Genomic DNA, 23,388 nt, shown 5'->3' on the forward strand with positions numbered 1-23,388 from the left:
CTTACCTGAGATGTTCCCGCTCACTAAAGCCTAAGTCCCTGGTCACCAACTCCCCCCACTCCCTTTCCCATCTCCACCTTCTCTGGAGTCCAGAATGCGTTCCTCAGCCTTCCTTGAGAACCATTCATCAAAGACTACAACCATTCATCAAAGATGTTGTTTGACAGCAGCATAAAAGACAACTGAGCCGCGAGGCTCGCCGAGGCGGGACCTACTCTTGCAGCAAAGACTAGAACGAACTCCGGGTTGACTTTGGAAAAAGCGCCTTTGCTACGCGTAGCCGAGTTGGATGCTGGGAGCATTCTGAGAGTCCAGGGTCCCAGCTTCCGGGGATTTGCCAGCCGTGGACTACATTTCCCAGAAGTCTCCCGGCACAGGTCTGTTTCTGGGCGGGGCGAGTTTGCCTCGCGGAGAGCTCTTTGGATGGCCAGGTTCCCAGCCTCCCAGGACTTTCCGGCTCTTATTTCCCATAAGTCTGCGGGTCCGTTTCCGGTGTCCTGAAGGTTCCTGGACTCTGCGCGGTGAGTTGCTCATGTCGGAGGAAGTAATCAGCGTCGGGTCAGAACCGGCAGCGAGGGTGGGGGTGACTCCTGGAGGCGCCCTAAGTGAGGAGGCCCGGGGTGCGGACAGGGCGTGTCGCGTTCGGAGCCTCCAGCCTGTGTGCGCGCGAGCGGCTGAGAAGGATGCTGTGTGACAGACGGCGTGTCAGGGCCGGGGTGTGTCTCCGTGATGGTGTATGCAATTGGAAATGTGTGACGGGGTGATGAGGTGCGGGGCCTTGTGGTTTTGCTTTGGCGGTGTGCTCCAAGTTCCCTCTAGACTTTCTCTGGGCCTGCCCAAGTTAAGTGACCGCAAGAGAAGGAGTCCTACACTAAGCCCTAGAGTGAACGTTTCACGCAAGAATGCATAGGTCCAGTCTTGGGATGAGCGTTGTACATCCGGAAGTGTCCTCTTGACATGCTCCTAGGAAGACGTGATGGGGAGGTCCCAGAGGTAAGATTCCTAGAAGGGGAGCGTCTAGGAGCTCCTTGAGAGCCAGCTACCTGTTTCAGAGCCACTGCAACCAGACCTCTGTCCCCAGCAATTGCTGTTAAACTCAGATTCCAGCCTTCCTTTCAATTCCATTTGGTTTTGCATGGATGAAGGCAGATACGCCTCTAGACGGCGTTTTGGTTTTCCGTTTTCTTTCTTTTCTTTTTCTTTCTTTCTTTTCTTTTCTTTTCTTTTCTTTTCTTTTTTTTCTTTTTGTTAGGTCTGTGTTCCAAGAAATGCTTGTGTGTCTCATGATTCTTTTTTCCCCCCGCTACTGCTGCCGGGTTTCTAAGAAGGACCCTGAGGAGGAGGAAAGAATTGTTGCATATTTTGAAATCAAGGTTCAGGTGAGTGGTTTTTTTTTGTTTTGTTTTGTTTTTTCAGGCAGTTACTTCTGATTTTAGATCATGAGAATATTTGCTTTCCTTGGCCTGCAGTATCACTGGTAGTGTCTATCCTGGGTTTTCCTTCTGCTGAATGACCCACTCTGCTGATGTATCTCTATTCTTAGTGACCCTCTATTGCCCTTATTCTCAATGGCTAGCTAGCTATTCAAATGGCAAATTCTTCAAATCCTTCGGTGCATTCTCCTTTCTAAGTATGCTGATGCTGTAGAAATACACCTCCTAGAGATTAGTGTTAGAGTTTTACTTTAGACTATGATCACTTGAGGAGATTGGTATTTAGGTGCTATCATGTGCAGACTATTTTCTGTCTTCTAACGGTCGTGATTTTTAAATCAAGGCAAGGTAGAAGGATTGTTTCCGTTAATAAATGACAATGTTTTAAAGCTTTTAGGGGCTGGGAATGTGATTGGGCTTTGAGCATAGGGGTTTGCAGTTTGCACCAACAAGAACAGAGACTTTCAGATAATCTTTAGGTAGAAATCTGTAACATTGCTAAACATGAGTTATTTCAGGTCCCACTTTGTGAGTATTGTAGAAGCGGTGCTGTGTTATGGTTAAGAGTAAGGCTCTGGACCTAGAGCATCTGTATTCAAATCCTGGCTCTACCTGTCACCAGCTCTGTGAGTTTAGGTGACTCGGGCTCTTTGTGTCACATCTACAAAATTAAGACAAGATAATGCATACCTCATGGGGCTTATAAAGATGTAAAATGAGTCAATGTGTAAAGGTCTTTAGAACAGGGCCTGCCCCATGATACAGGCTTAGTGAATATTAAGATTTGTTGTTACATGGTGATTCTGGATCATTTCACATCAACTTTTTATGATTGAAATTTGAAGAGAAATATGAAGATGATTGAGATGGATGCTTGCAAGTTTAAAAAAGTAACTAGATGCTCAAATGGTCTAGTACAGGAAATCTTAACCTGAGGTCTTGTTCCATTTCTGAGCTTCCAGGTGGTCACAAACCCCTTGAAATTGAGGCAGAATTTTTGTAAATATTTGTAAATTTATTTTTTTAAGTGAGCAAAAGGTCTGTAATTTCATGAGATTGTCAGGTGTACCTGACCCAGAAAAGATCTAGCTTCATTGTTCTGGAATTAAGATTTAATAGCTGGGAAGGAGCTTTTGTAAAATTAGGGTCCAGGGATATGGAAACAGTTAAGTAAATTGCAGTATATCCTGTAATGGAATAATGTGTACCTAATAAAAATTATGCTTATAAAGAATCAGAAGAAGGAAAAATGTAAATAATAAAATATTAAGTAATAGTTGTAGTTATGAACAAAAGTCCCCAAGATTATTATGAGTTATATAAGAATCCCATTCAGTAAGAGAGAGTTTTGAAAGACATTTTTCAAGGATTGTATCCAAAATGTTCTTTAATTGATTCTTCAGTGAAGTAGAGCAGTGTAGCCACACTTGTGGAGCATCTGTTCTGTACCAAATATTGTTCTGTTTGTGTGCATATATTTCCTTCCTCCAACTTTGAAGGTGACTTACATAATTGGTGTTCATTATGGGGGAATCTTTTTTTTTTAAGATTTTATTTAATTATTTGGGGGTGGGGTGTGAGCATCAGCCAAGGGGAGGGGCAGAGGGAGAAGAAGACTCCATACTGAGCAGGGAGCCCAATGCAGGACTTGATCCCAGGATCCTGGGATCATGACCTGAGCCAAAGGCAGACACTTAACCAACTGAGCCACCCAGGTGCCCATTACGGGGGAATCTTGATAGTGAAAGTGTCTCAGTGTAGTGGTGAGCTACAGCTACGATGTTCTTCAACAGATGGTGGGTGTACTTTGTTTCTGGCCCACTGATTTTCAGTGTTGGGTCTGTTTTTTCAGTTTTCTTTTTTTTTTTTAAGATTTTATTTATTTATTTGACAGAGAGAGAGACAACCAGCGAGAGAGGGAACACAAGCAAGGGGAGTGGGAGAGGAAGAAGCAGGCTTCCAGCAGAGGAGCCTGATGTGGGGCTCGATCCCAGAACGCCGGGATCACGCCCTGAGCCGAAGGCAGACACTTAACGACTGAGCCACCCAGGCGCCCCATGTTTTTTCAGTTTTCTTAATGACTGAAATATGCCCCTTCCCTATCATTCAGTTTTTTACACTTGGAAATATCTTTATATTTCTGATTATGGAATTAATACAGGTTTGTTGCAAAAAATTAAACAATCCAGGAAACATATAGAGAAGGAAGTTAAAATTACATCCTCTAAAGTTAATCATTCTTAATATTTTGGTGTGTTTCTGTTTAAATTTTTTTTTTTTTAAGATTTTATTTATTTATTTGACAGAGACAGCCAGCGAGAGAGGGAACACAAGCAGGGGGAGTGGGAGAGGAAGAAGCGGGCTCCCAGCAGAGAAGCCCGATGTGGGGCTCGATCCCAGAATGCCGGGATCATGCCCTGAGCCAAAGGCAGACGCTCAACGACTGCGCCACCCAGGCGCCCCTCTGTTAAATTTTTTTTTTCCTGTGAGCCTGTCTGGTTTTGTTTCTGCAGAATAAGGTAACAGTGATGGGTAATACAATTGAGTTGAAGACCCTCTAGCTCTTATTTTGAAGAAGAAGAAACCCAACCGAGATGTGGGTTTTATTTTAATCTTGAATATGTAGAAAGAAGAGGGAAGTGTCAGTGATTTCTTATTTAAAAACCTGAAGTATGCACAACTTTTAGGAATATAGAAACACCATTTAAAAATCAGTTACAAGGGCCACGAAGACAGACTTTCAGAATTAGATTATTTTAAAGGTTAGTTCCATAGAAAATAGTGATAATTTCCAATGTATATGTTCTGTCTTATGAAAATCTATTTTAGAGGGACACCTGGGTGGCTCCGTCGGTTAAGCATCTGCCTTCGGCTCAGGTCATGATCCCAGGGTCCTGGGATTGAGTCCCACGTGGCGCTCCCTGCTCAGCGGGAAGTCTGCTTCTCCCTCTCCCTCTGCTACTCACTCTCTCTCTACCAAATAAATAATAAAAATCTGAAAAGATGTTTAAAAAAAAAAAGAAAACCGGTTTTTTTTTTTTTTAAAGATTTTATCCATTTATTTGACAGAGATAGAGACAGCCAGCGAGAGAGGGAACACAAGCAGGGGGAGTGGGAGAGGAAGAAGCAGGCTCATAGCGGAGGAGCCCAATGTGGGACTCGATCCCACAACGCCGGGATCACGCCCTGAGCCGAAGGCAGACGCCCAACCGCTGTGCCACCCAGGCGCCCCAGAAAACCGGTTTTATAAATAATATTTGCAAGGACAGATACTAATACCAGAAGGTAGAATAAGAAGATTATAGTTATCAATATTCAAATAAACCACCAATTTGCACAGAACAAGATTGAGCCTCTAGTTATCCGCAGCTTGTGGGGGTGGATATCTCCTATATGTCTTCCTGAGAACCTGTTTTGGTTATGTTGTTATTTAGGAAGAATAGCAGGCTCAAGGCTGGACTATGAAACTTTAGTTAACTTTGTAAGAAAATAAGCCTGAGAAGCACAGATTTTATTATGAAAAAATGAAAAGCAGCGTTAACTTTATTATAATAGAATAAGGGACAGTAATCTTTTCCATCTTCAATAATGGCTAAAACTTACATTAAGTAATTGTTGTACACCTGCTGTTGTTGTTGTTGATGTTGTTGTTGTTTTAAGTAATCTCTTCACCCAACATCAGGCTCAAACTCATAACCCTGAGATCAAGAGCTGCATGCTCCTCTGAAGGAGCCAGCCAGGCACCCCTATTGTATGCCAGTATTTTACGTGGATTTTCTTACATAATCTTCAGTGCGTCCATCTGTGGTGGCAATGTTCCTATCCCTCTTTTATTGACAAGGAAATAGAAGTGTTGAGAAATTGCTCACTGTCAAGCCCAGATTCACATCCTGAAAGTCCAACACCAGAGCCTTTATCTTAATTTCCTATACACTTCCCACATTGTGTGTACTTTACAAACCTGCCTGCCTCCCTAAGGAATTGATGATGTGTGTCTTTCTTCATCAATTAATATGGTCCAATACCATCAAACTAATGAGGAGGTAGCAGGCCACAGTCGAGCAAACCATCTGTTTACTGTTACGTAGTTTCTAATTCTTGGTTATCATAAATGATTTTTGGTTGAATATTCTTTTTTTTTTTTTTAAGATTTATTTATTTGAGAGAGAGCGGGCAAGCATGAGAGGGAGGGGCAGAGGGAGAGGGACAGAGAATCTCAAGCAGACTCTGCTGAGTGTGGAGCCCGAGGTGGGGCTCGACCCCATGACCAGGAGATCACGACCTGACCCGAAACCACGAGTCGGACAATTAATCAACTGCACCACCCAGGTGCCCCTGGGTGAATATTCGCGTATATACATCTATACTTCTCTAGCTGTTTAAGGATATATTCTCATAAGGGAATTTTGGGTAAAAATTTGCCCCAGTTTTAAGAACCCAAGATCGTACCTGGGAGGTAATACAACTGAAAGACATGGTTGTCACCTTTAAGACAAGGAAGACTAAATATACACAGGAATAACTAAGGCCCACAACAAAGGCCAATAAGCAATTCAGGCAACCTGTCTTAGGAGTTCATAGGAAGGTAATTATAGGCAGTACTTTTGGGTCATGACCAGCTTTGCGGAGGCAAATGGAATTTGTCCTGATTTTTTTTTTTTTTTAAAGATTTTATTTATTTATGTGACAGAGAGACAGCCAGTGAGAGAGGGAACACAGCAGGGGGAGTGGGAGAGGAAGAAGCAGGCTCCCAGCGGAGGAGCCCGATGTGGGGCTCCATCCCGGAACGCCGGGATCACGCCCTGAGCCGAAGGCAGACACTTAACGACTGCGCTACCCAGGCGCCCCTGTCCTGAGTTTTATACCTTATAGGTTTTATCCTACTAATGTTTGTTGCTAAGTGAGACTAACAGGATCAGGTGATTCAGCAGTTACCAGGAGAGTATCATGTCTAAAAAGACAGGTTAGATACAAAATAAACCCATGTGTCAGAAGACGTGAAAAGAAGCAGGCTTGCAGTCTCCTCAATATATCCATGACATTTCTTGGGGAATTTTAGCCATTTTTTTCTAGGCAGGACATGAGTGTATATAGAAATTATATAATTAGTATAATGCATGGCCATAGTTACAACAACTCTGCAGAATTAAACAAAAAGAACAGTATGACCACAATAAAAACTTGACTGTATACACATGTATAACTGCCTAAACACTTTTTTCATCTCTTGACATCTGATTGTCAGTCTTTTCTATATTGATATACACATATAATTTGTAAATAGAATCATACATCCTGTAAGCTGTATTTTCTATTGACAATATATCTTGATTATTTTCCCCAACTTAGCATAGTTTTATAGCGTTCCATTGCATGAATGTTCTGAATGCATTAAGAGGTCAGCTTTTGGGACTCAGGCAATGGTACATCCTGTCCACTCCTGTGTCTTGACCAACTTTCCTCAGCCCCAAGCCCACGAAGGATGTTCTGGCTTGGACCATGTGCCTCTTTCTCAGCCCTGAGAGGTGGGAATGGTGGGAGGAGGATCCAGTCTGGGCAGCATTCAGTAGTCCAATTTCTGGCCCATATCAACATCCCCAGAATCAGGCACTGCCAGAAACCTTCCTACCGAAGGACGTTTGGGTTTTAAGTGAGTTTAGATTCCACAGATGGTTGTGGGGGTGTGGAGTAGAAGCAGGAATGGAAGAGATAAAAGCTTATATTAGCTTCAGTCAGGATGGGATCACTTAAGCACACCCGGTCTAAAGCTTTCTTTTCCTTCCCCAGCTCTGGCTTTTCTGGATTCTGTGATTCACCAATAGAGGAACCCCATGGATTATTAATTAGTTCTTGCAATTCTAGAACCATGACTGATGTAAGTTGGTATTTCTCTGTCCTTGAAATATTGTGATTTTTAGGTCATGTGAATCTTTTCCTTAGTTGTCCTAAAGCTTTCTATATAACCCAGTCCTGACCTTCTTCTCAGTTCCTATTCCAGTAAAGGATAATGCCAAATAGCCCAGTGTCCTCCCTGGGTGCCTTTCTAATCAGAGTCATCATGTCATTGAACACATTATCCAACATCTGTGTGCTCAGTCTTCTATCAAAAGCAGCAAAGGGATAGTAGTCTTTTGAGGGAAATACTTGAGCTCCTGTCAAAGAATAACTCAAAGAAATATAATTAACAATTAGTACGTTTTTACTTAGATACAAGGAAAACCAGTAGTAGATTGATTTCATCTATCAAAGCACAAATAGGATTTCTATAGGGGAAGGAGAAAAAAGAGAATGAAAGACTGTAGACATTTTGAAAACAACAGTTATTCCTTTTCAGGTTAAGGTGCTGATTGGCAGGCATCTGGGAAAGAAGCCAGTCAGGATACAATGACCTTAGACAACTGGATGGTCACCCAAGAGGACGTTTTCAGTTGCTTGTGCCTTCTCTGGAAGAGCTTTGGTGTTTACTTAGGACATATCCACAATAGGCTGCCCTGGGTAGTGCTCTTTATTATCATCTCTGTTCCACTAGGGCTGCACCACTTCCCTTATCAGAATTTCTCATTCCTGTGTCAGGTCTGTGGGGTGGTGATTCAGTGGTGAGCGTCTACTTGACCACACAGGCAGACTTGGAACTTCTTCACACACCTGAGTTTCCCAGAGAGAGAAGATGGAATTTGGGTTTTCTTGGTCGCAACCTCAATTTCTGTGGGGCTTTGCAAGGCTTTTAGGATGAGGGGGCTTATGAGTGGGTCTTTCCAGGGGAAGTCGTTCTGTAATCGATGAACACCAGTGTCAAAGTTCATTTGGACATTGACCAGGATGCACAGATCTTGGGTGACATCTGTGTCATATATGTTGTGCCCTTTCGGTGGCCTCCAGCTCAGGAATGAGGAAAGTGTTAGGTGAGGGGTGGTTGATGGTAACAAGTAAGAATGTGACCTGGATTTCTAAGTACTGGATGATAGTAGATTCCTAGAATGAGGAAAATAGAATTTTTGTTCAACCTAAAGGTATATAGTAGAGATATTAATCTCATATATCTATATGGTGAACTGAATTGCAGCTAATAAAAACATCTTATGTATTCATCATTATAAGAGAAAAGACTTAGGATGTAATGAAACAGAGTGATTTACTTGAGGCTTAATGACAAGCCTTAATTTAGTGGAGATCATTTTTGTAAAATAGAGTTTGGAAATAAAGTTTTCTCATTTGCTTTTTGTATTCCTTAAAGGGAAAAGTTGGTGTAGGAGTTCACGTTAATAAAGAATTTATGAGGCAGGCACTTAGCCGGTTGTGTGTATGTGTACGTACTCCTCAAAAGCCTCCCCCCACCCCCACTGTTTTTATTTAATGGAAGACAAACTGGGATTATTTTATAGATTACCAAACAGGTCTAGTTATTTCACAATATCCAAGAAGTTTTTTTCTGCTGTAACAGGATTCTTCTAGAACATGTGGACACTCTGCTTTAGTCGTACTGATTTCTTTACTTTTCCCTACCTTTACATATCACAGGCTTCCAGCCTACTTGACTGTTACATTTTCCTCTTCTTGCAGTTTATCCTCCACAATTCTTTTTTTCCCCTCTTGGAAATATTTTCTTAAATTCTTAAATTTCTTGAATTTCACAAGTAATATATGGGTTTTTGGTTTTAGGGCTTGGTGACTTTCAGGGATGTGGCCATCGACTTCTCTCAGGAGGAGTGGGAGTGCCTGGACCCTGCTCAGAGGGACTTGTACGTGGATGTGATGTTGGAGAACTATAGTAACTTGGTCTCATTGGGTAAGGTCATCTGCCTGAAATACTTTAGAGTCTTTTCTCTGCACCATCGGCTTTTGCTATGGGAATTATAAGGCTGTCTTTGAAGAAACCAGGTGAATTTCTTCTCCCTGTGCTCAAAGGGATGTTTTGATATTTGTTGGATTTGAAATGGGTTCATCGCGCTCCTTCCTCTTCCCATACCTTCCTGCCTTCTTCTGGCTTTTCCTGCAATGGCCTCTCTTCTTTAATTACTGAGGAGCTGGATTTGCATTATGGGGCATTTAATTCGTAACCATTGTCAAAGAAACAGGTTTCATACTGCATTTAACTTTAGCATATCTTAGAGATGATCTGTGTCCTTGCTACTCAGAGTGTGGTGGTTTTGTTTGAGGACCCATAGGAAGGCCAGAGCAGAGTTAGTGAAGGAGAGGATACCAAGAAGTTAGTGAAGGAGCTAGGCAAGGCACAGGTGATAGGCAGTTTTGTTGGTTTGGGGGAGCAATGTGGATTGTTTTCTCAGTGATTAGAAGCTTTCATTTGGTTTATGTGGGGTTTTAGGTTTTTTTATTGTTAAGTATTTGCATATCTAGCATTAGCTTCTCCTGGGGCTCTTTAGGTCCCACCCTAGATCTGCAGAACAGAATCTGCGTTTACACAAGACCCTCAGGTGATCTTTATACACATTAAAGAAGCACTGTTCTGTGTTATTTTTTGACCCATATGTGGGGAGTATAGCTAGAAACAGGGTCCTGATGTACTGTGACTTTGAAAAGAGCCTCTCCACTTTATATAGAGGAGGATCGGATAAACAATTCATTTTTATACTAAGTGAACACATTCCTTTACTTTCAACATATTTGAGCTTGGAAGTTGCAGTCTGTGAACTTTGCATTTTACAAAGTTAAGTTCAACACTGAATTAAATCCTAAAAATGTCTCATGAAACTTCTTTTCCTGTTAGCAAAATAACAGCAGTAATAATGCTAATACTAATACTTAACACTGTGCTTAACTATAAACTAGGCTGTGTTCTAAGCAGAGCAAATACTTCAGCTTGTTTAACTTTCACAACATCCCCGTGAGGCAGGTAATGTTTTTATCAAATCCTTTTTTTTTTTTTAATGTTTTTTTATTACATTATGTTAGTCACCATACAGTACATCCCTGGTTTCTGATGCAAGGTTTGATGATTCATTAGTTGCGTATAACACCCAGTGCACCATGCAATATGTGCCCTCCTTACTACCCATCACCAGTCTATCCCATTCCCCCATCCCCCTCCCCTCTGAAGCCCTCAGTTTTATCAAACCCTTTTTATAGATGAGAATACAGAGACGCATGCAGTGTAAGTGACTTCCCAGGGTCACACAGCTAGTGGGAGGAAGTAGCAGCAATAGAGCCTGTAAGGAGGTCTGGCTCATGAGTCTGTGTTTTCAACTACTGTTTTCTATTTGCTCCAAAAAGAAGGAGATGGAATGAATCTAAAACAAGATCATTTTCCTACTGATGTAATCTCATGTTTTTTATTTCCATCATACTTGTCTTCTATGAAGTCTTTATCAATATTATTTTAATTTTTATTGCAAATTTAACCAAATGTTTTGAGCTTATCATTAAAAAAAAGGTACATACCATTTAGCATTTCTTTTCTTGCAAGCAGACACTCCATTTCTCAGTTGAATGTGACCTTATGGGAGCAAGGACAAGAGTCCTGGATGGTTGTGAGGTCAAGAAGTTGGAACCCAGGAAGGCAAAGGCAGGAGGGAACATCATTGCAGAGGACCAATCTCACAGGTCACACGGGAGGAGGAGAAACAGTGGGAAGGTGTTTGGAAAGCTCTCTACAAAGGACCAAGGCCTGTGGAGGGAGGAAACTGAGATCTCATTTTGGGCTATCCAATGAACTTCAGTCTGACCTCATTTCTTCCTCTCTTTGTTTTTCTTCTCATATTTCCCTTCCATTTCAGCAAGGAAGGCATTCTCTTTTAAGTTTCTGGTGCAGCCATTTTACTTCTATGTTAGATTCAGCCGCTTTCCAGCCCTTTTGCATTTCTGCATGTGTATGAATGAACAAATGCCTTCATTCATAAGTTCTGCAAATATTTTGCCTGCCTGCTCCTGGCCAGGCATTGTACTGGGCACTCTCAATACAGTCATGAACAACGTTGATAACTTGCCCATTCTCAAATGCAGTTTTTGTGTAGTCAGGAAGAAACTGAAAATAAGTAAATAAATGAATAGATACATAGTGTCATATAATAAAACATGTTGGTCAAGGAAGGTAAAGAGCATAAAAGAATAGAAAATGATAGAAATCGACAGGGCTAATGTAGATAAGATGGTCAGGGAAAGCTTTCTTGAATAGAAACATGAAGACTGGGATCAAATTATATGAATCTCTGGGGGAGGACTGTATCAATCACAGTGAACAGTAAATGCAAAGGCTCTGTGGTTGCAAAGAAACTGTTGCAATTGTAAGAAGGCCAGGGCAGAGTTAGTAACGGGATGTAAAGAAATTAAGTTGGTGAAGTAGATGAGGGCCTGACAATACAGTGTTTTTGTTGTTGTTTTAGGGATTTGGGTTATGTAGCCTTTTCAGTGTGAAACAGTTCACACATCTTTCCTTGGCTTGCATTCCTAGCTATTTTTGAAGATTATAGGTCAGTTATTTTGTAGAATGTCCCTCATTTGGGTTTGTCTGCACTTTTCTTCATGATTAGATTTAGATTTATGCATCTTTGGCAGCAATATCACAGAATTGGTGCTGTGTTCTTGCATTCTGTCCGGTAATGCAAATGGTTTGTCATTACTGATGATACTTTGATCATTTGATTAGGTTAGTGTCTGCTGGCTTCCCCCCCGTAAAATTAATAATTTTTCCTTTAATGGGTATTTTGTGAGGAGGGCCTTGGAGACTGTTAAATATATTCCTCTCCAAATTTTCAGTTTATTCATATATTGGATCTTTATTTTGGTGCGTTGTAATCTGTTCTTATTTATTTTGAAATATTTGAGCTTGTCCCAGATTTGATCTGTGGGAACCCTCTCCTGAGGCTTCTGTGTCCTTTGGCACATCTCTATCACTCATTGAGCATCTTCTTCTTATTTTCTGTCACAACCACAGGTTGTGTCAGGTTCATGTTGTACTTTCCCTGCTCCAGTCCTAAAGTCAACCATTTCTTCAAGGCGCCTTGGTTCCTTTTAGTGGAGAACGGTAGTTAGAAGCCAAAATTTGCATACCAGGGTTGCTCATTGCTGCTGGGCGATGGCTGCTCCCAGGTCTCTGAGTGGTCAGAACTAGGGAATATATGCATACATGCATGTGTACACACACATTTACATCTGTGTATTGAAAACCACAAGATAATACCCACCATGCCTCCAGCACCCTCAGTTTGTTTCCTATAGTTAGCGTTTCTTATGGTTGGCCTCCCTCTCTGTTTTTAATCGTGTTTTATTTTTCCTTCCCTTCCCCTATGTTTATCTGTTTATTTCTTAAATTCCACATGAGTGAAATCATACGGTATTTGTCTTTCTCTGTTTCACTTAGCATAATATCCTCTAGTTCCGTCCATGTCATTGCAAATGGCAAGATTTCATTCTTTTCGTAGGCTGAGTAATATTCCATTGTATATATATATATACCACATCTTCTTTATCCATTCATTTGTCAATGGACATCTGGGCTCTTCCCATATTTTGGCTGTTGTGGACATTGCTGTTATAAACATTGGGGTGCATGTGCCCCTTCAAACCACTACGTTTGTAGCCTTTGGATAAATACCTAGTAGTGCAGTTGCTGGGTAATAGGATGGTTCTATTTTTAACTTTTTGAGGAACTCCATACTGTTTTCCAGAGTGGCTGCACCAGTTTGCATTCCCCCCAACTTATTTGCCATATTTCTAGCTCCCTTCTCTGACAGTGAAAAATTTGGCTTCCATTTTCCTTAATATATTATTTGCTCAAACTCTCTGTATGTAGCCAGTCTTCCATTACCAGCACCACCACTTTGGTCATGTGATTGCCCTTCTCATCCTACTTGGGCTGTGACAACCAGGTCACTTATACACAGACACTTGTCTTTAACCTGCTTGCACATGGGACAACTCTTTTATACTGACATCCCTCACAGAGGGTATCAGTATTGGTTGACTTTCAGTATCCTACTCTGGGCTTCATTTTATTAAGTCTTGATCCTTGAGTATGCATTTAAAAAATATTCATTGTGGGGCATCTGGGGGGCTCAGTTGGTTAAGTGTCTGCCTTTGGCTCAGGTCATGATCCCAGAGTCCCAGGATCGAGCCCTGCGTCGGGCTCCCTGCTTAGCGGGGAGTCTGCTTCTCCCTCTCCCTCTACTCCCGTACTTGTGCTGTCTCTCTCTCTCTCTCTTGCTTGCTTGCTCACTCTCAAATAAATGAATAAAATCTTTAAAAAAAATAAATTAAAAAAATTAAAATATTTATTCATTGTGGTGAAATGGGAAGTATTCATTAAGCTCTTCTGTTGTATACTGAAGTATGGTGGCTCCCTTGAGGAAAACCAGTTGTGCAGTTGTTTGAATTGAGAGTCAACTAGCTGTTCTTTCCACAGAGCACCACTTTGTTCTTGAAAGAATGCCTAACAGACAAACTATTATTATTATTATTTTTTAAAGATTTATTTATTTATTTATTAGACAGAGAGAGGCAGCCAGCGAGAAAGGGAACACAAGCAGGGGGAGTGGGAGAGGAAGAAGCAGGCTCCTAGCAGAGGAGCCTGATGTGGGGCTCGATCCCGGAATGCCGGGATCACGCCCTGAGCCGAAGGCAGACGCTTAACGACTGTGCCACCCAGGCACCCCCAGACAAACTATTATTATTCAGACTTAGGTAGTTGGAAAATTTTTCTTATAAGCAGGACTGTCACTTCGAAGACAAATAACAGTATTTGTTGCCAATGAGAAATTCAGACTTTCAAGTAAAAATTAGAATTGTGTGAAACAGCTACCGTTTTGAGCTTTACAACTTCCCAACACATAAACATTTTTCTGACGAGATAGATGCTAATCTTAACATACGATTTTTAATATATTGTGTAATGAAATACGTCAACATTTCAAAGATCTGCATAACTCTGAACGCTATTTTTCAAATGACCAGTGCATGATATTACAAAATTATGCCTGGATAAAAGATCATCCATAATGCAGTGGATTTTAAGGTAATATAATATGAAAAGTTCATGGGTATAGTTGCATATTTTACATTGCAACTAACCTTTAAGAGACTATCCCTTCTCAAGTTTTACTGTAGTATCAAAGAATAACATTTATAGTATCAAAAAATAACAATAGATATATGTAGGAAGCTAGATTTTCTTCACATACTTCAAACAAAATAGCATTTTGCCACAGAGTGAATATAAAAGCAGATACAAGAATCCAGTTGTCTTTTATTAAGCCATATATTGAAGAGATTCACAAAAAGTAAAATAATACTTATTTTTTGTTGGTTTGGAAAATATAATTTTCACAAAATTGTTATTTGTGTTATCAGGCAATGATTTATTCAAGTGAATTACTTAAATATCTTTTATTTCTCAGTTTTGATTTCTAATATGGTAAATATCAAAAATTATAATAAACAGAAGCTCTTTTGAGTCCTCAATAATTTTTTAACATTTAAAAAGAAGTTAGGGACACCTGGGTGGCTCAGTCAGTTAAGTGTCTGCCTTCGGCTCAGGTCATGATCCCGGGGTCCTGGGATCAAGTCCCATATCAGGCTTCCTGCTCAGCAGGGAGCCTGCTTCTCCCTCTGCCTACCGCTCCCCCTTCTTGTGCGCGCGCGCTCTCTCTCTCACAAATAAATGAATAAAATCTTTTAAAAAAGCTTAAAAAAGGAAAAATAAAAAGAAGTTAAACCTATATTCATTTACTAGCATTGTTAAGCATTACTTACAAGTAATTGTAATACAGGTTCTTGCATGGCAATTCAGATTGGTTGAACTAAATTCAAGTTTACTGAACTATTTATTGATGCTAGACTGCACAGAAGTGCACTCCTTTTAGTTTACATTTGACCATCTCAAAGTAGTTGTAATCTTAGGTTGGCCAGTTTAAATACCCTGGCTTCCTTTTGGATAGACACAGTCCTTATACGCAAATGTTAATGTATACAAAGCAATACAAAGCAATAAGACATTGTTAAGTAAAACAATAGTTACTGCAGTTTGGCTGTGACCAACTGGCCATGACTACGATTACTTCCCACAAACACATCCATAGTACTTCTCTACCCTTTCGTAAATCAACTAAAATATTATAAAATCACCATTAGATAAAAATACTAACCTTACGTATTTTGTATTTGAAATAGACTTATACATGAGCAAGCAAAGAATTCACCAATAATTTTGAAGAATATAAGGGATCCTGAGACCAACACGTTTGAGAACTACTACTCCAGATGATGGGTGTTTCAATATATGGTCTTTGTGAGGCCTCAAATGAATGCCTCTTTCCATTCAGGCTGTGTTACTCCAACCACCTTGTGGAAAGTCACTGTATGGATATAGAAATTAGTATTTGTTTACAGATCCAAGGGGGGAATCCCTGCATAGATTTCTGGGACTCTGTTGCATGGCTCCTTTATTTACTAAACCTTGAACTACAAATTCTAGCCACCTTAGCAGCCCTGAACTCAGATCCCAGTATCCTTTGCCCAGTGAGACCACTGCTCTCTATTTGGAGAACATTTTCCTTTACCTTGTCTTGGAGGAAGCAGCCAGGCATAAAGGGTGAATATGAAGTTCTCCTGATAATCTTCTCTAAAGGTTTCTCAGCCCTGTGTCTAGTATCCTATTTTGTAGCTTTTGGTTGGTTGTGGTGTGAGAGTTAACTCTAATACCAGGTTTTTCTTCATGGCTGGGGCTGGAAACCTCTCACCTTCATTTTGAAGAATATTTTTTGCTTTATATAAAACTCTGGGTTTTCTAGCTTTCTTCCTTAAAGGTATCATTCCGTTGTCTGGTAGCTTCCATTGTTACAGGTGTGAGATCAGCCATAATGTTTAGTTGTTCCTCTAACTTTAATGTCCCCCTCCCCCCTGCCTTCTTTTACTATTTTTCCTTTATCTTCAGTTTTCAAGTGTTTGATTATGTTCTCATTTGTTGCTTTTCTTTGTATTTATCCTGCTTGCAGTTTGCTAAAAATAAGTTGATTATTCATACGTTTTCATACATTTTGAGAACTTTCAACAATCTTCTCAAGTACTCATTTGGTCTTGTCCTCTATCTAGAACGCTGTTGCCTGAGGTTGGGTTGTTTGATGTCGTTGCACAGATCTGACACTGTTCTTTTCTCCTTGTGCTTCAGTTTGGGTTTTTTAGTTGTAGAATTTCCATTTCACAATTTTAGATTTCCATTTCTTTGCTGAAATTTCCCATCTGCTCACTGCCCATCTTTTCTTCTAGAATCTATGAGATACTATTGAATGGCCTTGCCTACTGATTCTAATATCTGTGTCATCTGTTCTCTGTCTCTTTTGTGTGGTTTTTTTTGGGGGGTGTGATTATATATGTCCCACTTTCCCTGTTCCTCACCTATCTCATAATTTTTTATTGTCTGCCAGACATTTTGAAGAACAGTAAAGCATGGATGGTTTCCTGCCTGTAAAAGTATATGCTCCTTTCTCAGTTATTTAGGGTAAGGGGGTAATAACTCAGATCCCACCAACCATGGAGCTGAGCTGGGACCGAGTCATAGCTTGTATTAGTTTCAGTTTATTTCTGGTTTCAAATTGGATAAAAAAGTGTTTGCCGTTAACTTCCTACATGACCATGCACTTAACTCTTTGATTGTATCAGGATTTGAGTTAAATGGAGGTTGTATTATAGTTTTAGTTAGTTTTGTTTCACATGTTGCATCTCCATTAGAGCCTTGGAACTTAGTAACTGCTTGGCTTGCAGAATTTGTCTGGTTTCTAGCCCAACACCAATCACTCAGAAAAATTCCTGTGAAGAAGTATTATGTAGCTTAATGTTTTGTTTTGTTTTTTGTTAAGTATAGTTGACCTACAATATTAGTTTCAGCTGTGCTTGATTTTGTTTTTGAGTTTGGGGATCTTCTAGATTCCAGTTCTTCGTGCCAGCCTACACAGTCATTAAAAGTTTGGCTGAACCACACTTGGGCACATAAGGGCTTGATTGCTGGAAGGGCACATTTGGTTTAAGGGGTCAGCCACATGGGAAGATAAGGAACTTGTTAAAGTGATCTTTGTAGAATCCTCCAGAAAGCTGTTAGATCAGAACATTAAGATCATAAAAGCTGAAAAGTCAAAGCTGAGATTGTTGTTCAACAGGGTAGAGATGTGATGCTTAGCAGTGAGCTTAATAAGTCTCCCAATTCACTTATGGGTGTTTTTTCCAGTTTGCCTTGTATTTCTCTATTGAGGGTTTTTGTTTGTTTGTTTGTTTGTTTTCTGGTAAAGTTTTCTGGTAAAGGAAATAAAATATGTGGTTTTCTTGTTTTCTTTCAGATTTGGAGTCAACATATGAGACCAAAAATACAATTTCAGAAAAAGACATTTTTGAAATAAATTTTTCCCAATGGGAGATGAAGGAAAGAAGTAAAACTCTTGGCCTTGAGGCATCCATTTTCGAAAATAATTCTAAGTGCAAAAGCAAATTTGAGGGACCACAGGGACATCCGGAGGGATTCTTTAGTCAAATGATAATTAGGTATGGAAAAATGCCAACTTACAGAAAAAGCAAATCTTTTAGTGTACATCAAAGAATTCATAATAGAGAGAAACGCTATGTTTGTAAGGAATGCGGGAAGGTCTGTAGTCATGGCTCAAAACTTGTTCAACATGAGAGAACTCATACAGCTGAAAAACATTTTAAATGTAAAGAATGTGGGAAGGACTTTTTTAGTGCCTATCAACTCACTGTGCATCGGAGGTTTCATACTGGTGAGAAACCCTACGGATGTAAGGAATGTGGGAAGACCTTTAGTTGGGGATCTAGTCTTGTTAAACATGAAAGAATCCATACTGGTGAGAAACCCTATGAATGTAAGGAATGTGGGAAGGCCTTCAGTCGTGGCTATCACCTCACTCAACATCAGAAAATTCATATTGGTGTGAAATCTTACAAATGTAAGGAATGTGGGAAGGCCTTTTTCTGGGGCTCAAGCCTTGCTAAACATGAGATAATTCATACAGGAGAGAAACCTTATAAATGTAAAGAATGTGGGAAGGCCTTCAGTCGTGGCTATCAACTTACTCAACATCAAAAAATCCATACTGGTAAGAAGCCTTATGAATGTAAAGTTTGTGGAAAGGCTTTTTGTTGGGGCTATCAACTTACTCGACATCAGATATTTCATACTGGCAAGAAACCCTATGAATGTAAGGAATGTGGGAAGACTTTCAATTGTGGCTCAAGCCTTGTTCAACATGAGAGAATCCATACTGGCGAGAAACCCTATGAATGTAAAGAATGTGGGAAGGCCTTCAGTCGTGGCTATCACCTCACTCAACATCAGAAAATCCATACTGGTGAGAAACCTTTTGAATGTAAGGAATGTGGGAAGGCCTTTAGTTGGGGTTCAAGCCTTGTTAAACATGAGAGAGTCCATACTGGTGAGAAATCCTATGAATGTAAGGAATGCGGGAAGGCCTTTGGTAGTGGCTATCAACTTACTCGACATCAGATATTTCATACTGGCGAGAAACCCTATGAATGTAAGGAATGTGGGAAGGCCTTTAATTGTGGCTCAAGCCTTGTTCAACATGAGAGAATCCATACTGGCGAGAAACCTTATAAATGTAAAGAATGTGGGAAGGCCTTCAGTCGTGGCTATCACCTCACTCAACATCAGAAAATCCATACTGGTGAGAAACCTTTTAAATGTAAGGAATGTGGGAAGGCCTTTAGTTGGGGTTCAAGCCTTGTTAAACATGAGAGAATCCATACCGGTGGGAAATCCTATGAATGTAAGGAATGTGGGAAGGCCTTTGGTAGTGGCTGTCAGCTTAGTGTTCATCAGAGATTTCATACTGGTGAGAACCCTTACCAATGTACGGAATTTGGAAAGACCTTTGTTTATGGCTCACACCTTGTTCAACATGAGAGAACTCCTAGTAATGATAAACCTTATGAATATAAAGGATGTGGGGAAGCCTTTATATGGACAGCTTATTCAAATGAGACAATTGATATGGGTGAAACTTTATGATTGAAGAGATGAAAAAAAATTTTTTTATGTGTATAAACAACTTAACATGAGGAATCTTAATCTTGAGAAAGCTTATGAATGTAGGGAATGTGCAAAAGCCTTACCTGTGTGTGGACAATTTACCCGATATCAGAAAATTCATACTAGTGAGAAATACTTTGAATATAAGGAATATGAAAAGGCCTTCAGAATTTTATACAGTCTTACTGAATATCAGTTTATACTGATGTGAAATTTAAATGTAAGGAATGTGTGAAGATCTTTATTCATGGCACAAAAGTCTGGTAAGCATTGGGGAATTTGTAGTCATTAGAAACACTCTAAGAAATATAGGAAGAACCAAAACCTAATTCAGTTTCTGCTGTACACATTAGAGAACTCCTACTGCTGTGAAATTTTATGAATGTAAGGAATTTGGGACGGCTTTCAGATGTGATAAATATCTTAGGGTACATCATAGAATGCATCCAAATGAGAAACCCTTTAAATTGGGATGAAGGAAGGCCTTTAGACAAGTACTATTAAAATTGTTGTCTAGAGACTAGTGCCAGTCCACAAAATTGTTACCTGTCCATCATGAGATTAATGTGGAAAATAAGAATTAATGTTTGGAAACTTATAGCAACTTCATATTGCCATAACATTATCATTGTATTTTATAAAAGTATCAATCAGCTCATGAATGATTAGAAGTTAAAAAGTTTGCCCTTTCCCAGAAATAATTTGAGAGACAACATTCAGTTTTAAAAACATGAGACAAGTCACGATATAACTTAATTAGAATAAAAAATGCTTCACTTGTCACCTGTCTGATTAGAATAGCAGAATATTCACACTATAGGAAGATTTGGCTAATGTGTGAGTCACAACTTCCTTGTGCCTATAAAAGCATAATTTATAACAAATGTGCTCATTTAATGAAGGTATAGAAGCCTTCCAAAACTATTCAACCTTTGTTAAACTTCAGTGAATTCATCCTAGAGAATAATGTTATCAAGGTAACAAATACAGGAAATCTCTCACACGTGGCACAAAGCATACTTACTGTCCTCACCATTCCACTGCCTTACTACCTATGGGATGTTGAGGGAAAGGCTTATCTCCTCTGGGCATCATCGTTTCAATGTTGGTGATGGTACCTATCTAATAGTCCTATTTCAGAGAATGCATGGATTCAGTATGCATCAGATCCTTGGAAGAGTATCTTGTATGTAGCCTATGCTCAGTACATGTTTGCTATTGTTCTTATCCTCATCATTAGTGTTTACTAGTGAATTCTTATGGAAAGAATGCTCATTGGTGTAATGAATTTAGAAAAGCTTCCATAACCTCTCCATTTGAATTTCAGTAGTTCATTATGGATAAAATCTAGAAAAACACAAAAAAACTTGAGAGGATTTTTATTCAGAGTTTATTCCTGAAGCCGCATAAAAAATGAAGGCTGAAAAGAACTGTGGATTTAATAAGTGTTAAGCTGTTGGGAATATACCTGTCGAAGAACAGGGAGAGGTGTGAAGCAATTTGCCTGTAATGAATTCAAACAGAGAAGTAGCCAGTGATTAAAATTCTCTGCTCATGTAGAGATAAATTGCCAAGTTAAAAAGAAACAAAAAATTGTCCATTTGGGAATTCTTTCCCCAAATTTTATTATGACAAATTTCAGATACTCAGAAAAATTTAAAGTACTGTATAGTAAACATCCATATACTCTATTTAGAATCAGTAATTATTAACATTTGATCATATTTGCTTTCTCTCTGAAATTATAGGTATGTATGTGTACATATACTCACTTACCATTATGACATGGAAGTGGTACTTCATTCCTGAATATATTAGCATGCATCTTTTCAGAATAAGAACAACCTTTAATACCATGGTCACACAAGAAAATTATCAGTAATTCTGTAATATTCTTTTACACTCACTTCATATGTCCCAGGACTCCCAAGGTATCCTGTTGCTATTTATTTTCTAACCCACATCTTTTCTATATTCATGCATTGCATTTGGTTATCATATCTCTAGATTTTAATCTTGAAAAGACTTTTTGAAATGCTAAGGAAAGCTGTTTTATAGAATGCCATGCATTCTAGATTTGTTTCTTCCCTCATGGTGAGATTTAATTTGTGCCTCTATCCTTTGTATCTCTCATGAAGTCAAGTTAGAGCCAGAGACTTAAACATTTTTGTTCGGAATACACCATATTTGGTGATATATACTTCATGTTGCAATACACCAGAAACACATAGTAGCCATTTTTCTCACTATTGCCAATGCTAAGTTTGGTCATTTGATTAAGATGATGACCCCAAGAACTCTCCAGTATAAAGGTCCATTATACAGCTAGTAAGATTGGTGAACTACTTTTGAAAAGGTAGTTCTATCATATGTATATATAAGTTCTGAATCAAAGAGATAATTGAAACAATTACAGATTGTTCAAAAAGGAATGATAGTTAAATTGTGTATCAGAAGTTGTAGAATGTGCCTGAGGCTCTATTCAGTGGAAAATACCTTTTATAAATGTCCTGGAGGAAACCAAGATGCATCTGGCCAGATGGAGGGCCAGAACTATGCCTTGTTCTCCCCCCATATCTACACGGTCCCTGTCACACTGATTTAAGAAGAACAAACCGTAAACCAATATACAGAAGCATTTTATACAACTAAAATTGTCCCAGAACTTCTGAAATTATGTCTCAAGAATTACCAGAACTGAATAGTACTTGAGAAACTGGGATTCTCTGGTTAGTGAAGCCTATGAAGCAGAACCTACTAAATCCCCTCTTCAGGAAGAGTCAGAAGCACCCTGTCAGCTTAGGCAACTGAAGAATATTCTGGTGAATGAAATTGTTTGACCTAATTTAAACTTGTAATCTCCAAGTTTACCATGGAAATACTGATTCCCATTACCTATTTCCATCTTAGGGTTATGAAACTGCATTGGGGAATGCTGCCACAGCTAGGAGTCCCTAAAGTTGGATATTTCAGTCACTAAGTCTGCTTGTTATGATGGAATGGTAGTTAGCATCATGCTGGCAAGCGATTGCCTTCTAATGTTTTCTTTTATTCGTGAGTAAAAATCTTTGTTGTATCTAAGTTGAAAGGGCTCCTGAGTTATCAAATGTCATTTCATCATCTCTTCCTGCAATTGTATAGTATTTAATTTGTTAATGTGATAATTTATATTGACAGATTGTTTTGATTTTTCGCCCATTCCTGGATATACCCAGGTAATTATTGGTGTATGTATGTATTCTGGTGCACTGCTAGATTTCATTTGCTATTACTTAATTTAGAATTTTTACACCTCATGAGTGAGATTATATAAAAGTTTTATTTTTGAGGTATTTTTGTTTTTTTTTTATTGAAATTACCTGTTCTTTAAAACTGTATGACTGTATTGGGTTGTTTTGTTTTGAATTGGAGATCCTTAATCACTTTTCTAGTTCCATCTGTTTATTTTCTTGTCTTTGAAATTCAACTTTGGACACAACAAATTCAGAGTGCCCAGCACAGTTCTTTTAAAGAGGCTTCGCAGCCATGTAGTACCAGCCAAGATCCACATAAAAGGAGCATTCCAACACTGAAAATTCTTCACTATGTGTTCTTGGGAATACTCTGTTGGGAAACCAGAGCTCCTTATCAGACTCTTATGATCATACTTGTGCATGTTTTTCTGCATATACTGAAAGTGGAGTTGCTTGGGTTTGGTCATGGGTATGCCTATGTTCAACCTAGTAAGTTTTAATTTTTCTAAGTAGGTTTCCAAAAATACCAACTGGCACTTCCACCAACAGTGTACGAATGTTCTGCTTTTCTCCATATCCTTGACAATATTTGTCATCAGTTAAAAAAAAAAAATGTTTGCTACTCAGGTAGGTATCATGGTTTACATTTCCATTTTTTTCTGATTATTTATTAGCTATTTGGATATTTTTTCAGTATCTATCCACTCCCTCCTCCTGACGT

General features: G+C 39.3%; 1 protein-coding gene across 6 annotated transcripts; it reads left to right on the forward strand.

Moving 5' to 3' along the window:
• Positions 1-462: 462 nt before the first annotated feature.
• On the forward strand, positions 463-22,762 carry ZNF283 (zinc finger protein 283). 6 transcript variants are annotated; one of them, XM_040634114.1, is made up of 5 exons: positions 463-521; positions 1,329-1,379; positions 7,221-7,308; positions 9,093-9,219; positions 17,711-22,762. In XM_040634114.1, exons 3-5 carry the CDS (start codon positions 7,300-7,302, stop codon positions 19,411-19,413), a joined length of 1,839 nt encoding a protein of 612 aa, XP_040490048.1. In that variant the 5' UTR covers positions 463-521; positions 1,329-1,379; positions 7,221-7,299; the 3' UTR covers positions 19,414-22,762. The 6 variants fall into 6 exon arrangements, with proteins under 6 accessions (XP_040490048.1, XP_040490047.1, XP_008682650.1 ...); XM_040634113.1 differs by lacking the exon at positions 463-521 and adding an exon at positions 853-993; XM_008684428.2 differs by lacking the exon at positions 463-521 and adding an exon at positions 856-993 and having other exon boundaries at positions 1,326-1,379.
• The last annotated feature ends 626 nt before the right edge of the window (positions 22,763-23,388 follow it).

This window comes from Ursus maritimus, unplaced genomic scaffold (assembly GCF_017311325.1).
Source record: "Ursus maritimus isolate PB19 unplaced genomic scaffold, ASM1731132v1 scaffold_19, whole genome shotgun sequence".
NCBI lineage: Eukaryota > Metazoa > Chordata > Mammalia > Carnivora > Ursidae > Ursus > Ursus maritimus.